At 37.8% G+C, this 16641-nt stretch overlaps 3 protein-coding genes across 9 annotated transcripts; 1 reads left to right on the top strand and 2 right to left on the bottom strand.

Moving 5' to 3' along the window:
* Positions 1-182: 182 nt before the first annotated feature.
* On the bottom strand, positions 183-12802 carry Spir (spire type actin nucleation factor). 6 transcript variants are annotated; one of them, XM_078195120.1, is made up of 16 exons: positions 12563-12802; positions 12257-12463; positions 10345-10670; positions 9157-9188; positions 8955-9078; positions 8708-8865; positions 8413-8634; positions 8013-8042; positions 7385-7648; positions 7159-7300; positions 4391-4524; positions 3948-4206; positions 3556-3869; positions 3236-3484; positions 2871-3157; positions 183-2772 (listed from the first exon to the last, which is right to left on the bottom strand). In XM_078195120.1, the coding sequence occupies exons 3-16, from the start codon at positions 10664-10666 to the stop codon at positions 2529-2531; spliced, it is 2781 nt and encodes a 926-aa protein (XP_078051246.1). In that variant the 5' UTR covers positions 10667-10670; positions 12257-12463; positions 12563-12802; the 3' UTR covers positions 183-2528. The 6 variants fall into 6 exon arrangements, with proteins under 6 accessions (XP_078051246.1, XP_078051248.1, XP_078051250.1 ...); XM_078195122.1 differs by having other exon boundaries at positions 12257-12460; XM_078195124.1 differs by lacking the exon at positions 8013-8042.
* LOC144477386 (uncharacterized) lies at positions 4532-6452 on the bottom strand. Its single transcript, XM_078195127.1, has 4 exons — positions 5817-6452; positions 5607-5689; positions 5233-5526; positions 4532-5147 (listed from the first exon to the last, which is right to left on the bottom strand). The coding sequence occupies exons 3-4, from the start codon at positions 5510-5512 to the stop codon at positions 5083-5085; spliced, it is 345 nt and encodes a 114-aa protein (XP_078051253.1). The 5' UTR covers positions 5513-5526; positions 5607-5689; positions 5817-6452; the 3' UTR covers positions 4532-5082.
* Positions 12803-13533: 731 nt separating the features above from the next.
* Positions 13534-16526, top strand: Eif2beta (eukaryotic translation initiation factor 2 subunit beta). 2 transcript variants are annotated; one of them, XM_078194381.1, is made up of 7 exons: positions 13534-13697; positions 14257-14517; positions 14603-14760; positions 14837-14868; positions 15095-15282; positions 15362-15646; positions 15730-16526. In XM_078194381.1, the coding sequence occupies exons 1-7, from the start codon at positions 13680-13682 to the stop codon at positions 15772-15774; spliced, it is 987 nt and encodes a 328-aa protein (XP_078050507.1). In that variant the 5' UTR covers positions 13534-13679; the 3' UTR covers positions 15775-16526. The 2 variants fall into 2 exon arrangements, with proteins under 2 accessions (XP_078050507.1, XP_078050508.1); XM_078194382.1 differs by lacking the exon at positions 14837-14868 and having other exon boundaries at positions 14603-14759; positions 15730-16311.
* Positions 16527-16641: the final 115 nt, after the last annotated feature.

Below are 16641 nucleotides of genomic sequence, written 5' to 3'. Positions count from 1 at the left end.
GACTAGAAATATTAAGCACATTTCAAGATCGTATACAGTTGCCTAAGTTAAAATCAGAATATTGATTTTGGTATAATTTCAACGCTCACATGAAAAAGAACAAAAAAATATATCTTTCTATTATGTATATATATATAAATATCGGCATGATTGAAAGAGCAATTACAATACTAAACAACTTTTACAAATATATAATTTTTTTATATTTACAATAAAATATAAAATGAGAAAAACATTTCTTTTATTGGAGATAACGTTTTGAGTGATTGGATTGGAATGTGATGTATTTTGGTCATTTTCTTCATAAAAACAAGATTTTCTAATAATCATTCATTAATATACATATTATATTGCACATAAAAAACGATAAATTATTATACTCGATGATTATTCTAGTAGCTGTCGTGTAAATCCTCTTGCGCCTCGCTGCGATATCATTTTGATTTTTGCTGGAAACCATTGGGAATCTAGCTGTGTGACTAAAAAAATAAATACAACTCCATTCTCAACTGAAAATCATCTGTCCATTAGTAGAGTTCACCAATTTACTTTACATATATTAACAAATTTATAGTTTCACTGTTACGTATACAACTCAGTGTTAGACCGTACCAGCATTAATTGTAGTGCAATTCGCATACTTCGATTCCCTTTCATTTGTACTCTGAACCACTATCAGTTTACGTTTGTACATTTCCCCTTTAACAGCGCTATGTCTGTACAGGCCAATAGCCATTTCATTGTACTAATTCCCTAGAAATCTGTCTGCAACAAGAACCACTTCTTAATGTGTTCATTTCAACTCATTATTTTGCTTCAGCGTACAATTGATTTATTCGCAGTTACATTTAGCATTTTTTTCTGCACTTAATACTGTACAAAAGAAACCAATAATAATCACAATAACAACAATAATAATAATAATAATAATAATAATTATGATCACAACGACAAATTATATATACAAATATCGCGCTATATATTCGTATGAATTGCAAAAAATATAAATATACAATTACATTCATAATATAAAGGAGAATGTTTGCTTATTGTTTTGCAAAGGTAAATAAATAATCGAAATAAATATGGAATACACAAAATAATAAATAATATCACAAACATCATAACAAAATCAATCACAACTTACTTATTATACAATTGTGCACCCGACACTGACTTTACGAATTAAATGATGTATCTTAAATGTATGAATTAGTGTCGCGCGGACGCAGAAACGAATGCAACATTCTCTCCACATTGGGGTTCTCAAAGTTTGATTCTTTCCCTAGTTAAGTTAAATATATATGTGTGCTTAGGTACGCATTTCTCGGACCTCAGATTGAATTATTAACAATGATAATGATGCTACGAATTAAACGAAATTATTATCACAACGTAATCGTACAGATTACAAAAAGGAAAAATGAAACGGTACGACCCAACATGGATTTATTTTACAAATGGATGTATTAACGAATCGAAAAAAGAGCAAATAGTGGTTAACCGATCAAATTTGCAATCACATGAAACGAGATGCTCTGGCAGAAATACGTATATCGGTTACATTTAATGTCTCAACAGTTTTTACTTTGATGTTGATCCCGTTATGATCAATTTCTCTCAACTATATTTCGCTTTATATGTCATATTACTTAGATTTAGTGTTCACAACAAGGTAGGGGGCGAATTCACATAATATCCATGCCCGGAACAATTATTCGAGTTAAACAGATTCCCAGTGTTTATAAGCTGAGAATGCACACAGTGCGTATCTCCTGCTTTATCATTAAGATTAATTACTATAGTAATTATCATTGAATTGGGAAGCAAAAATAGTTCACCGCCGCTGCGAACCAAAACTGGAACCTTAGCCACCGTAATGAAATATCTGACTTTGTAATTATACCATTTTTTCATCTCAAATTTGCATGCATTAACGATACTACTTAGATACAAGCCTGAATGTAGGTACATAGACTATATTAGATGCCACAATATTTCGGTTTCTCGTACTACATTCCTTATCTCTTAGATTCCGTCATATTTTTTTATCGAAAACAGATTACATCTACCCTGCTTTGTATAGTGCATCTCAATCTTTATATTTGGAAACGAGATTTGTCTTAATTTTTTTTGTTTTTGTGAACGGTAACAGATTTTGCTAACCTTGATGCTAATTAATCTCACAAAGTAGTTTCACGACGTTATCATACGACTCAGTACAGCCCTTGAGTGCCATTCCATGCCGAATAATAGATCCAATATAATATGTTGAAGTCTTGCGTAGCAACTGATACATATGCTCGTTGTATCGAAGAGAGACTGCCAACCATTTGCAGAAGATTATCCTTACAAGGAGAACAAGAAGAGATATGGGTAGAAGGAAAAGGAATCTAATCTACGTGCCGCCTCAGTTACTGGCACAGTAGCACATAATCCACTTATCAGAATTGCGAACGAGAAGACGCGCCTGTTTTCCAATCGAAAATTGACCGACCATTGAACAACCGGCATCAGAGGGCGGAGTTTCAAACATAAGCTGGCGAAAGGTTTAAAGTAAGTCGAGATATGACATTGTTGCGTAACGTAGCCCTTGTTATTCTGGAACTCTTAATTATCTGTATCACCATAATGCGACAGTCGTGACAAACAACCATGGAAACACCTCGAAGTCGTTCCGCGACCAATCGTTGCTCCGAACTTTGACTACTGAAGCCGGTGAATGCTTTTGGTGATGGTACGTTCGCTGGACTGCCGCTACTTTTTAAACTTCTGCATACAATGAAACCAAAATCAATACTTGATCAATAAAATCTTTAAAATGATCCATTTCGGTGTTAAAAATCAAATTTTGATTCGGCTGTAATCACCTCTTATCCAGATGGTCCGTTTCTTTGCGTGCGTGAGATGGTGGCGTCGAGGTTGGTGTGAGTATCAAAACAGGTGTCGTAGTTGGCGTGGATGAAGGGGTCACGCTTTTCAGAGATGAATCTTTGCGTCTGGAGGCTGGTGATGCCGGCGCAGATCCCGCTGCGCCGTTGCCCCTGAGCCAAGAGCTCTTGCTGGTGTCCGGTTCTGATGATGAGGGGGAAAGAAGAAGTCCGGGTGATAGTAACACCACGGGCACATGTGCAAAATGTTCCGTAGGGATTCGCATCTAGGGTGCAAAATAGAACGATTACATTTACACCTACGATTAAAAACAGACTTCCCAACGTAGAGAACCAGAACTCACTTTGGAGTAACACTTTATGCATACAGTTCTTTCACACAGACGACAACGCTGTCCCCAAGGGCCTAATAGTCCAAATCTGGTCTTTAGGCAAAGGAAACAGACACGTCGTTTCTCCACATCTTCCTTTACGCGTCCTTCCACAGGCAGAGATTCTAATTCGGCTTTGGTTAGTACACTACGAATATGCACAATCTCTTCGAGCGTTAAAGAAAGCCTTTCATCCAAGAACATATCACCTAACGTAGGTTTCTATAGAAAAATAAATGTTTTATTTATTCGTTAATAAACAGGATAACTATTTTAGTTCATGAAGTTCCCACCTGTCCTTTATCTTCTTGCCAGTCTTCATTGTGATCTTCAGAATCTTTCGTTGAACCTTCAGCAATTGTTTGAGAACGACGAGGTTGTCTAGCCCTTGGTTGAGGACTTAAACTTGGACTCGGATTCAGACTGATGTTAGGACTCGGTCCCTGACTTAATGTCGATTCTGTTACACCTACGTGCTGGCGACTCTGGGGTCTTGAATGAGGAAGAGATGCGGTGCCAGTTAATGCTGTAATTGCTATACTGCGTCTAGCTGCGTGTTTACGAGCTGATGCTCTTCTAGATGGGCACTGGGTTGCCAGATCATAGGCTACAAAACACAAAAAGCATATTACAAATAAATCATACTTAAGATAAATCCATTCTTACTAATAAATGTTAAAATTACATTCTAATTGAGCATCGCAAAACCGGTGGTACTCATTCCTTGTCAGGCGAAGTCCGCCCGTCTTTCGCCAAGGATTCGCAGAATCCACCTCGTCGTCATCTCTGTGATCTTTATGCCTGTTACAAGTGCTACTCCTATCTCCGAATGTATAGTCCTCTTTCAGTTGCCAATAATTCGTTGCTTCATCTTCTTCTTCAAATCTTGTAACTGTAAATTCTTCATTGTAGTCGTCGTCGTCGTCCTCATCCTCTGCATCGAGCTGTTTGTCAAGAACATTTAAATTTAGAAGTCCGTATAACCATACTAAACACGTTTTTAAAATAAATATAATCATCTCAGAACCGCTAGAACTTTTAAGTCTTACGTTGATAGAGTTGTTGTCTGTAAATCCTGAAGTATGGTACATTAAAAGTAACTGTAATCCAGACAGAAGTAATATCTACCTTTAAATCAAAATCCACTGGTATTACTTTTCGTTTGGTTGTTGTAGAATTTGAACCATCAAGATCTCTCCTAGGAGGTTTTGGTATTGGAGTTGATTCACTTCCTTTGTTGTCAGCACTACTTTGGGTTTGATCTACAAATTTCATTCACACTAATAGGTCTCAACTATGTCAATTACTACTGCAGAGAGTACGGAAGTATGTATGCCGATGATCAGTGAACATGACATATGATCTGTTTCTTTTTTTTTTTTTTGAAAAACTTTGCGAAACAAAATAAGAGACGATAGTACCTCAGAAAAATCTCAAATACATACATTACTGCTTCCTGAGCATGCATTGGATTAAATACAATTATTAAAGTTACATAAACGTTCTGCTGTTGAAAGAAGTTTCCATTGTTTTTACATACAATGCTTGTACTTTAACTTGCGAATATTACACATTTTATGAATACTGAACTTCCCGCGAAGAAGGCTAATAGATTCCAAGCAGTGTGTCTTTGCCCTCGCAGGTAAATTAGATAGATTTTAGCTATTTCCGATAATCTAACAAAACTATTCAGTTCTCTAAAAAAAAAATTACAATCTTTAAATTATGCTTTCATTTGCTTACTGTTAATGATCATCCTGTACACAAAAATATTATATTACGCATTTGAGTATAGGAACGAATATTGCATACAGCTGATTCTAATACGTAGAGGCAAGATGAACGTTGACTATGAACATAGTTTGCTCCAAACGGCGGTTCAAGTCTGCACCGATATTCGTCATGAAATTTCATTTTCATACATATCACCAATCGTGGCGCGGCGAAGAGAAGATGAATGGTATGATTACCTGGGACCGTAATGCGCCTTCTACGCGACTTACGATTCCTGTTTCCCGGTACCCTGATCTCAAGCTTGCTGACTCTTTGTCTCGGTTGCGGTACCGGTGGCACATTCGTTCTACTTCGACTCGCGGTAGCCGGCACGCTAGCCCCGGTTGCATTGGCCGTTGTTGTCGCAGCTGAACTGGTCGAAGGGTCCTCTGTCTGCAACCATTGAGCCGCCACATCCTGCGCTGGTTCCTGTTCCTGCTCCGGCTGCGTCGGTGGAACTTCGCCCAAGACTATCATGCGGGACTCACCGCCTACGATCATGAACTCCGTACTCTTTCCATTCTGTTCCGTCTATCAATATTTATACGACGGTTCATTTGCAATGATTTACTTGTGACAACCACCAGATCTGACCAGAAGCTACGCTCGCCGACTCCTTCCCGACGTCCCGGTTCAACTGCAAAATCTCGCGGCCTGCGAATCAACACCATTCTGATTGTAAACCGTTGTCCAGTAGTTCCCGACGTGAAAATACAGCGTATCGAAACTCCAGCCGATACGCTCTTTCATCTTTGCGGAAGAGACAAATATTAACGGTTACCAGCATCCAGGCAATCCTCATTCATCTGTTCGTCTTTCTCATCGCTCTGAGTCGCTGGTCCACCGTGATGCTCGTAAAACCTCGGATGGCGACTGTACATCAAGTGCACGTGCTCGTTAGTGTGTTTGTCCTCCTTTCGACGCACTCGGTTTATTGGATACACGCTTATATACACGGGGTCGGGATTTCGCGATTTTAATCGAACCGTATCACCGCGGAATATCTACTGCGAAAGAAACACCGCTAAAAATCCGAAAGGAAACACTCGAGAAAATCACAACCGTTCTCGCACGATGACGTTCTCGGTCGACGTCAGCTCGCCCTTTCCGCGCTTTCGGTTTATTGATCGCGCCTCGGTCCGTGGGCTCGCGATACCCTAAGCCAGCCTATCCATACCCAATCATGATTCATTCAGATCCACCCTCTCTCGACAAACAAGCTCGAGAGATACTAGCCACGATAGGGATATAACGATTCTCGAACCACGGAATTATCTTTCGGACATGATTTCCGTCTATATAAGATGGTCTTGTTTTATTTTTGGAGGATGGATTGGAGAGGTCGGATTGATACGCACTGCGATACAACTTCACGATTAATCGGGACTATTCTGGGGAAAATAATAATGAGACGCAAGCATTCTGGGATGGGGAATTATTATTAGAAATAATATGAGAGACACAGATACCGCTGTTCTGCTCGAAGCTGCGTGGAATTGCCAGGCTGTACTCTCGAGATCACGGGCGAGAGATACATGTACGCGGCGGAGCTGCACGGGTTTGCGCCCGCGCGCGCCGTACCATCCTCGCGCATGAACACTTCTCGGTAAATATATTTTCGTTAAAAATACAGTCGCACGTGCGCGTCGCGTGGTGTGTTCTCTCTATGTACCTATGGGGCATAATATTTTCCGTAGATACGTGCGATCACGTAGACCTGGCGGGCTCCGTTACGATATTTCGTTTCCTGTCCAATGGAGAACTCTTTCATAGAATCGTTTTAGGAAATTGGATGTTTCTTTTTCTTTATCAGAGAATATTTTCAGCGAACCTCTTCTTTATATTATTATACAGGTTTTAACTATATAAATCAGTATTACTAATTTATATAGTTTTTCTGCTTAAGACTAATAAAACGCAGTTTGCTCAGGGAGATTTATTGAGGTACCATCTAGTTCCAGCAACAACTATGTATTTTCACCGGATATTAAACGCATCCTTGGTACGCAAATATAAACTAGGAGACATCAGCTTTTATTGATTTATTAAACTGTTTATAAAGCAACACGATGTGTAACATGCAAGAATGATCGTTGTGCAAGTCAACAGAGAGCATAACTTACCAATTTTTTGGGACGGTTGTTCGTTCTTAGGTATATATCTGTTTCGGGACGGTCTCAAGTTCGGTGGCTTTTTGATGCTCTCCATAAGTAATTCACGCAGGGTCCACTCTTTCCGCAACGGTGGTAGTTGTCTCTCGGAGGCCTGTACACAGGATTCGACAATGCGCAACGTTCGTTTGCAGAAATAAAAATTCTTATCGAACAGAAGCTGGAAGAATTTTCTTACCTTTTTCAACGGAGGTTTACTTCTAATAAATTCTAGAATAACTGCGTGGGCGTCTTTTCGCAAATGCGGCGATGGCGAGGGTGTTTTCCTTAGGCGGTATCTCCTTTTTCTAATATCGTCCATCAAGACTTCATACGGCGTTAATTCAAACTCTGCCCTCTTCCCGTGGCCACGGGCCGTGCTCTTAGCACCCAAGTTGGCTTCCACCTTTTTCAGTTTCACTCCTTTTCGCAACTCTTGAATCACTTGCACCCAAAACCGTGCCTATTGAAATATCTTGTTTTAGATCCTTGAAATATGTTTGAACAATTTAAAAAGATATCGAATAAATTGAACATCGGATAACTTTCGGAGTACTTTCATATATTGACAGTGTATACAGACTGTAGCATAAGAAAGTGTAATTTTGCGTAATTACTGTGGACACGAGTATCAGTGGATACATGCATTTATAAGAGTGCTAATACAGTTAGTTTTGTAAAAGTCAATTGTACCAAAAACTGTACTAGTCAGTTATCTACGAATTCTACGAACTCTATCAAATCATGCTACATGCTCGGTGCTAACACAGTTTAAACTCTAATACTTGCTTCTCTCATGCGCAAAACAATTATCAACGATGACATACTTGTATAGCTCTCCAAATCCTAATGTCAGTCTATAACGGTAGAGAGTGAAGTCAATAAATCTCAAATATCTTATCTCTGCAAAATGACAAATGACTTTATGGGATACGGTAATGCGAGTAGACCCCATTCACGCACCAATCATCGCACGTATTGATGTAGACTTTACAACAATTTCTACATCAATAAATTGACACAAGAAGATCTCTATGAACGTCTGAATATACAAGTTTTCAAACTTATACTTCCGTGAAACTGCTGACGACCAGTTGAATTTATGTGAATGCTTTTGTAGAATTGTGTGGAAACGTTTTGAAATAGAAAATGCTGTATTTGCATGAGGCTTTATCATGAATCATGTTTTAAGAAAATGATTTTCTGTCGCGACGAACAAAGTCTTACCCAGTCGATAAAATCTAAAGTGTCAAGGTTCTGGACAGACATAGAGTTTATTCTATTCCCATCGTTGTTGTTCGCTCCCTTTTGATTTGATTTCAGTTGTTCGGACACCCCAATGTTCACTAAATGGGACAGTTCCAAAGCCTCCGCTACAAATGTCCGTATTACAGCTTTGAAATGAGTTTCAGCGGACTGAACGCTAGTTTGCATATGCCTGGTACATAACTATAAATTAATATAAATTAATAACACCGATACATTAACAGAAGATCTAAGGAACTCGTGATCGCTAACTTACTTCCATCACGTCTTTTAGCGTATACATGGACGACCGGTGTTCATACGAATCATGACGCTTTTGTAATAAAAATTCATCTATATCGATATCACTGGAGTCCCGCTCGATACCTTCGTCGTCCGTTACCTGCGGACGCTCTTCTGTTTCCCCTTCGCATTCTATACAATTATAAAACGAAACGATGTAATAATCTTCAGCAAATACTATTAAGTTTTTGCAGTTCTTTATATACTCTGGCAAATTTTACCTTCATTTAAACTGGTCATTATCGTAATTAATTCCTCTAGATCCGGTGACAATAGTCTTTCTTCCTGTTCGTCTAGGCCAAAATCAAGCGCTTTAAATATCATCATGCCTAACGACAACATCGCCTGCAATAGAAAAACAATTCGTTTTTCCCCAAGAACACAGTTTCCCTGATCATGAAAATGCTGTTATCAGTGGCTTACTTTCTGCTCGGATACCGGGGGCTGCTTAGACTCTGTAACAAATACAACGGATATGCGTTAGGCAAAGGAAAAGCATCGCCGATCCATAGATCGGTGAAATGACCGACGGAGCCATTGATCGACGCGTGTGTCGGTAAGTTGCCGGCCAAACTGTGGCAATTCCCGCGTGATAGAAAAAAAATAGTAAACAAGTCAATTTGAATAATCAATGCCGCAATTATTTCAGTGGAAATGCGAACTCCTCGTTCCAACGTCGAATACTAAGATCACGGCCACCTGCAATACGAAATTCAAGTACCGATAAATGAAACGTTTGATCGGTGCCGACCATTGTAAAGATTGGCAAATCTTTTGAGAATCTGTAAAACCAATTATAGTCTGTTTTTGTTTTCGAATGAAGGGATCTGTCGTTTTATACCTAAGCAATATTCTTCAGTGATTTGTAATTATTTTGTTGATCGAATTGTGATATTCTTATGCCAACGTCAACCGTATTAATAGTCTTATCAAGAAACCAAGTCACACAAACAATTAACTCATATCAGTAATTATGCGTTCAAGATTCAAGGAACGCGTGCCTCGAGTCACATACGTCATGCGGACTTCAACAAGTATTTAAGAAACTGTGTCACGCTTCAAAAAAAAAAAACGCAACTTTTTAATGTAACTGTACTACATAATTATGCCTTACTATAACTTGAATTGCTTGCAGTCATAAATTAGGAATGATGTAACTGGCTATTATTTTAAAATATGTGAACAATGTTACGACATATAGATCGCGACAATACGGTGACTACGACAAAACTGTAGTACGACTATGCAATAGATATGTATAGTTACATCTCACTACAAGGTCACATTATCGACCTTCCAATGAAATAATAACTGAATTTTTGTATACACTGGTTCTTTAACTACATGTTAAATAGGCAACGCGTGTCAATGGATTAACAAATGTAGTAAATAATGCTACATCTACGCAAGTTATAAACATGCGATTGAACTTAATGCATTCTAGGTGTAATGCAAGGTAAAGTACAATGAACATGGTGGTTCCTTATCATTCATCATCTATGTACGATTGTTCATTATCTGTTTCTATCAATTAGAAAACAAAACACACCGATAAGAGGAACGCGGAACGAAGAAAATTATCTTGAATAGATTAGAACCGAGTGCACTTACCGATTAGATCGTCGAGCCAGACGTCCCCGTCCTTGTGAAGGGTGATCTGCGATAGATCCGTGATTTCATAGAAATTTTGATTCGGCAGGCTCGACAATCTCTTGGCCGTTTGATAGCACAACGCCCATGCTCGTTCCTGGCTGACCGGTCCATTGAACGCCAATAAAATATCCTTCAGGTTCAATCGACCGTTAGCGTCTAGCTTGCACCCTAATCTCTTCGCCGCTTCATCTTCATCCTTGATCTCTACCGGTTTCTTGTAATTGCCGGATACGTCGTGACCGTCTTCGCAAGACATAGAACTGCCCCCGTGCGTAGTCATGATTCTGATAGTTTGAAAAGAAATTTTATTTAAATTAGACCGTGAATTTGGATACCGCTTCTCTTGTTCACCGAACGGACTAACGACTTGGAAACGGTGTTACTATAATATCCGACATTTCGTCGCCCCCCCCCCCTCCCCCACGCTTAAGTAGCAATTTATCACCACGCCCGACGACATCAAAGTTAACATTGAACCGAATGTGACGCAAAATACTGACGGCAGAACGATAAGATTAATTCATGAAGTCACTGGTTCAGGAATATATATTTTTTTTTCATTTCGAAGAAGCTRATGGCTATCTGTTTACTCTTTCCCTCTGCGGTTACGTCGCGTATAGGACAAGGGGTTCCAGCCGTAGAATGCGCGCGTGTTTTCTTTTGAGATTCGCATAATTYGACGGTGAACACACGATATACAACCTCTAGCGTGTTACATCATTTACATCCATGTACGATTGTAATCCCCATAACGTGAAGTTCTAATTTACAGCTCTTACGTTTGTCAGATACGAATAAACTAAATCGAACTAGAACAAATTTACTTCCAATTCTTACGGATCGACATTTTTCAAATGCTAGCCATCTGGAATCGATCAAGTTGATCAAAGTGGACGCGTAATTCAGACAATGGAAGTTAACAATGAAGTATCTTCCTTGATCATCCGCACTTTTACAAACGATATAAAGTCTGGATAAACATTTATTACTGGATATCGGCACGTATATATATTGACAAAGCCAAGCATGATATAGCAGTACGCAATCTATCGTAATCAACATACGCCCCATTCCCAACAGAGGAAGTATTTCCGTGAAAAATTTGATTTCGTAAAACTGCACGGTTATCGGACACCAAAATATTTATACGGACGAAAATTATTTTCGATTTATTTGTCCTATACATTTCCAAATTACCGCTTAAACTGGCCTCGTTAATTATTAGAAACGATCCTGATCTGAAAGCAATTTCGATACGTATTATTACTTTGACATTTGAACGCTATATGGTAATTACATTGAATATAACAAATTCGACGCATTTAACGTTAACTTGCGAATGTAGTTCGTTCGTGTGAATTATGTTGCTTCGAAGGAAACATAGGTTATCGTATGTTGCTGCCTGCAGGCAAACTTGCCGGTTAAAGGGATATTCATTTCCAAAGAAATGTTGCTGTGCAAAAAAATTATCGATTACGCGTATACATATATGTTATTATCGTGCAGACGTAAAGTTGCAGGCGAAGGATAGGTCACCCTCGTAAGGAATAGTATACAAAAATTTTTTTTCTCGATTTGTCGAGAAGATGTTGAGGATCGTATTACGCGGGTGCATGATCTCTCAAATAATCGGGTAAATGATCAGTACTTTTACAACAAACGAACGTGTCAATCGTTTCTCTGCCTACAATCATCATTTACATACTATAATAACGATCGATAGGGGGAAAAGTTCTATGGTACAGTTCAAGGTCAAATGTTCACGTTTGTAACATGTATTTCAAAATAAATACTTCGGGGGGATCGTGTTGTCGCAGGAATGTCCTCGAAATGTGTATGCCCATGCATTCGAGAAAAATCATTTACTTACCCGTCTGTACGGACATAAATACATCAATTTCACCGATCGATTCGAAAGGCCGATTAATAGTTTAAACCTAGGATGCTTAGGGATGAAACGTTCTCGAGATGATCATCCCTTCGAAACACCTCCGTGTTAAAACCGTGTAATTCCAACCGGTTCGGATCAAATTTTTCGCAATGCAGCATTGCCACCCGTTAACTCTCGTTGTCACTTCTCGATTTAGTTAACAACATACAAGTCGAATATTAACGAACGCTGGACAGATTGTAGATAAGCAGAATTTGAATGCGTTACCTATGATTTAATACGTACTTTCGCTTATTTAGGCAGCTGACACGCACATCTCTCGCAATGAAACACGCGACGACAATGTTCACCAGGCATCACTTTCTCTGTTCATCGTCCGCGGGACACTATTTGCATCACTTTCCCTGGTAAAGTGAAGACTCACTTGACGCGCGGGTGATCTTTTACACGAACAAGTCTTTCGCAGCATCTAACATGTATCATATTAATTTCTCCCTCGAGCACATTGATAATCAAGTCCAGTCCATAGATAATCATAAACGATCGTAGATAAGTAATTTTCCTAGTAAAAATTCGTTGTTTGCAGCGCCGCCGCGGAATGCGATCATACATTGTACTTTAATGCGTGCAGATACCCTCTCATGCTTGATATCCTTCAAATTTGAAATAGCTATTAAATTATTAACAGCGAATGAACGCGAATAGAACGTCCTATATAACTCTAACAATTGTTTACAAGTACAGTTTATGAGATGAAACAATGACGACGTATATGTATATATACGCATACTCTTTACAGCTAATTAAAATGTAAAGTTCTTCGTAGAACAAATAATTACTCAATAATTAATATTGCACTCAGGTGGTTGTGAAACAAAGAGTATGTTGTAATGAATAAAAAATTTAGAGTTTAAATAGCACATGACTTTCCCGCCTCCGGTAGGTAACGAAGAATCCGACATGTTTGTGACAAGAATTTTCAATAGATGGCGTTACGCTAAATGAAAAAATGCATTTACAGTTTCTTATAGTAATTATAGACTCCAATAATCTAATACAATTAGAATATATATATACGGATTGCATTAATGTTTGTTTGCAAAAAGTTTAATGTGCCCTGCGAGTGTTTTGGACTGATATTAATGGATTTAATGCGAGTGACCAATAGAATCGCTTATCATGGCTTAACGCTGGAACAACGGAGCCGGGTTTGTGAATTACACTTTAGACTTAAAAGTCGAGTTTCTGATGCAATAGTCGTTAACAAGACGTTATGTGTATAGGTGGTACAGAATAGAAGATAGCCAGGATCCGTGCAATGAAGATGCTCTGTTACGTTTAGGAAAGCGAGCAAATTGATCAGTTTATTGGTGTCGTGAATCTATTTCAAAAGTTATACAAAATGACTGAAGAAGACTCGGTACGTAGAAACACTGAAATGCGTGTTGGAAATGTTATACGCATCGTATCGGGAAAAGCATGGAAGCGTGGTCAACTTGACATACTTTTCGATTTTTTGACAATACCCAGCAATCCACCGATGGTAGAACGAAGCGTTCATCGATACAAGAAGACCGTATCGTGGCAGAACTGTGTTCCAATGAATCGGCCACAGCTTTTTGTATCCCAACCTCAAAGCCATGTGGATAGCATTAGAGACTACAGATACATCTTTGACACGTACTTTTTATGACTGCAACGCACCATGAAGTCCTTTTCGTCCATCGTTTACCAAATTTCTGTTTCATGTAACAGATTGTAGCCTTTCGCGCATATTTTATAGAAAGAAATACTTTGGAATTCGTATATTTAATATTCTGTGTGGTCGAGATACACCTCTCATATGTTGTCCGGTATTTTGTATACTATGAACGTTTAATTCGACTACCATCAGAGCCTATGAAATTGTATGCAACACTTTACTGTGTTTCCGGCTAGTTCCGGCAGAATCGCAAATTAATTTTATAAAACTTTCTCAGGTATTTGATCCCACTTTGAAGAAGAAGAAAAAGAAGAAGAAAACCACTTTCGATCTTGATGCAGCATTTAATGAAGTCGGCAGTACCGGGGACTCGCTGGAGATCGCCGGCGACAAGGAAAATCAGGAGCCCGAACCTTCTGCGCTCGCGGAGGATGACGACACGCTGGATTTAGAAAATTTTGGAAGAAAGAAGAAAAAGAAGAAAAAAGCATTTAACTTAGACGAACTGGACGCGGCACTGCCAGACACAAAGAAAGAGGTGCTATATCTAAACCAATGTTTCCGTACATAGTTAAAACATGCGGTTACTATAGATTATTAATTATACGCTTGATTATTGATAGGATGTTGTTGAACAACAAGCCGAAGAAATTGCTGTGGACGACACATTCGATTTGGACATGGACTTCTCAAAAACTAAAAAGAAGAAAAAGAAAAAGAAAGATCTTGACGAGCTGGTAGCAGAGGAAGAGCGTAAGGAAACAGAAGATAAAGAGAATGGTAAATATTATATATTGAAATTATTTCATAGTCGCGGGTAACTCATTATTTTATGTTACTCATTATTTGTTAACATGCTGCATTGAATCTGAGCAAAATGCAGAGTACGGTAAGGGAAATATATATGTTACCTTTTAGATGTTCAATATTTAATATAATATTCGTTAGGATTACTTTAATAAAAAGTATATACCGTTTTTTATTTATATTAAATAATAGAATAAGAAATTATTCGCGAGATCATACCTTTTCGATTTCAAACAAATTAGTGTATATAAGTAGCATTTTTTTTTTTTATTAATCCATTAAGTGTGTATTATTTTTTTTTTTCTTAGAGGAAACAAGTTTATGGTTCGGTTCGGACAGAGATTATACATATGATGAACTGTTGGTAAGAGTTTTCAACATAATGAGGGAAAAGAACCCTGATATGGTAGCTGGGAAAAAACAGAAGTTTGTTATGCGTCCTCCGCAAGTAGTACGTATAGGTACAAAGAAGACATCATTTGCTAATTTCACTGAAGTAAGTATCGCATCGATGTTTTCTAAATACCGAAAAATTGTCCCTCTTTTTATTTTCTATCATATTTTTCTTGTTGCAGATATGTAAAACACTTCATAGGCAACCGAAACATTTACTTGACTTTTTACTTGCCGAGTTAGGAACTAGTGGTTCTGTTGATGGAAATAGTCAACTTATTATTAAGGGTCGTTTCCAACAGAAACAAATAGAAAATGTTCTTAGGAGATATATTAAGGAATATGTTACCTGTCACACATGCCGCTCGCCCGACACCATCCTTCAAAAGGACACTCGACTATTTTTCTTACAGTGTGAAACCTGTGGCTCAAGATGTTCAGTAGCTAGTATAAAATCTGGCTTCCAGGTATGTGTTTCACCACGTTACGGATGCTCGACTCCCCGACTTACATTTCCAAGTTACCCGATTAATGCATTATTCTCTTACAGGCCGTTACAGGAAAACGTGCTGCTATTCGAGCAAAAACTGCCTAAGAAAATGTTCATATGTCCCATCTATCAATTTTGTAGCATAATTTTCAAATTGTCAGAGATCTTTTGTGTTAGAATACAGTTTTTACTATACCTATTGTAACGGCGTGCAATCTAAACACCTGTTTTTACTCGCATGAATTGAATGTCGTCAGTTCTAAGAGAAAGTAATTGTGAAATTTGCAACCTATGTTTTTTATCACCAATCTATACAGTCAAACACAGAAAATGCGTAAAAATTATTTCATAACAAATTACCTTTTATAACTTTCCCCCCAATGAAATGTTTTTAGAATCTATAATTCTAAATCTTTAGAACATTCATACATCATTAGACTTAATTTCGAAATCTTAAATATACTGCCTCCTTGTTAGGAACATTTTAAGAACTAAAATATTTGGCTAGATTTTAATTCTTTATGTATTTTATTTTGCAATATATAAACATATATTAATTTAAACATTAATAGAATTACCGATTGTTTTTTTACAATCATCCATTGAATAGTAACGATATAATGATGCAGCGATAACGGTATGCATCATTTATCCATTTGTCTACCATTGTGACATAAAATTCTGTATAAAGAATCCCTCGATTAAGTAAAAAATGGTATATATTACCAATTGTTAACAATACATATAAGCAGGTAATAATAATTTGTTATATTATTTTGTGTATACAAAGGAAACAAGTTGTAACATTGAATTCGAATACAATTATGTACTATAAAAAGTATTACTCCCGTAACTAACTGTTCTTGAAGATTATTCATGATAAAATGTAATAATTTTTTTTAACCACTATTAGTAACATTTCTTAGCTAATTTATTCAACTTGTATTTAGTAAGGAATAAACCTATCTTACG

The sequence above is a fragment of the Augochlora pura genome, chromosome 11 (assembly GCF_028453695.1).
Source record: "Augochlora pura isolate Apur16 chromosome 11, APUR_v2.2.1, whole genome shotgun sequence".
In the NCBI taxonomy this organism is placed as follows: Eukaryota; Metazoa; Arthropoda; class Insecta; order Hymenoptera; family Halictidae; genus Augochlora; species Augochlora pura.
This window is presented reverse-complemented; position numbering and strand designations above follow the sequence as displayed.

What these genes read in the sequence shown, in the direction of transcription:
- LOC144477386 (XM_078195127.1), bottom strand. Translation starts at nt 5,512, where the DNA reads ATGATAGTCTTGGGCGAAGTTCCACCGACGCAGCCGGAGCAGGAACAG. An exon ending in AAGGCGCATTACGGTCCCAG is followed by an intron (nt 5,148 to 5,232) that starts GTAATCATACCA and finishes ATATCGGTGCAG; the next exon opens with ACTTGAACCGCCGTTTGGAG.
- Spir (XM_078195120.1), bottom strand. Translation starts at nt 10,666, where the DNA reads ATGACTACGCACGGGGGCAGTTCTATGTCTTGCGAAGACGGTCACGAC. An exon ending in CCCCGGTATCCGAGCAGAAA is followed by an intron (nt 9,079 to 9,156) that starts GTAAGCCACTGA and finishes TTTCTATTGCAG; the next exon opens with GCGATGTTGTCGTTAGGCAT. An exon ending in CGCTAAAAGACGTGATGGAA is followed by an intron (nt 8,635 to 8,707) that starts GTAAGTTAGCGA and finishes ATTAATTTATAG; the next exon opens with TTATGTACCAGGCATATGCA.
- Eif2beta (XM_078194381.1), top strand. An exon ending in TGAGCAAAATGCAGAGTACG is followed by an intron (nt 14,869 to 15,094) that starts GTAAGGGAAATA and finishes TTTTTTTCTTAG; the next exon opens with AGGAAACAAGTTTATGGTTC. An exon ending in CATTTGCTAATTTCACTGAA is followed by an intron (nt 15,283 to 15,361) that starts GTAAGTATCGCA and finishes TTCTTGTTGCAG; the next exon opens with ATATGTAAAACACTTCATAG.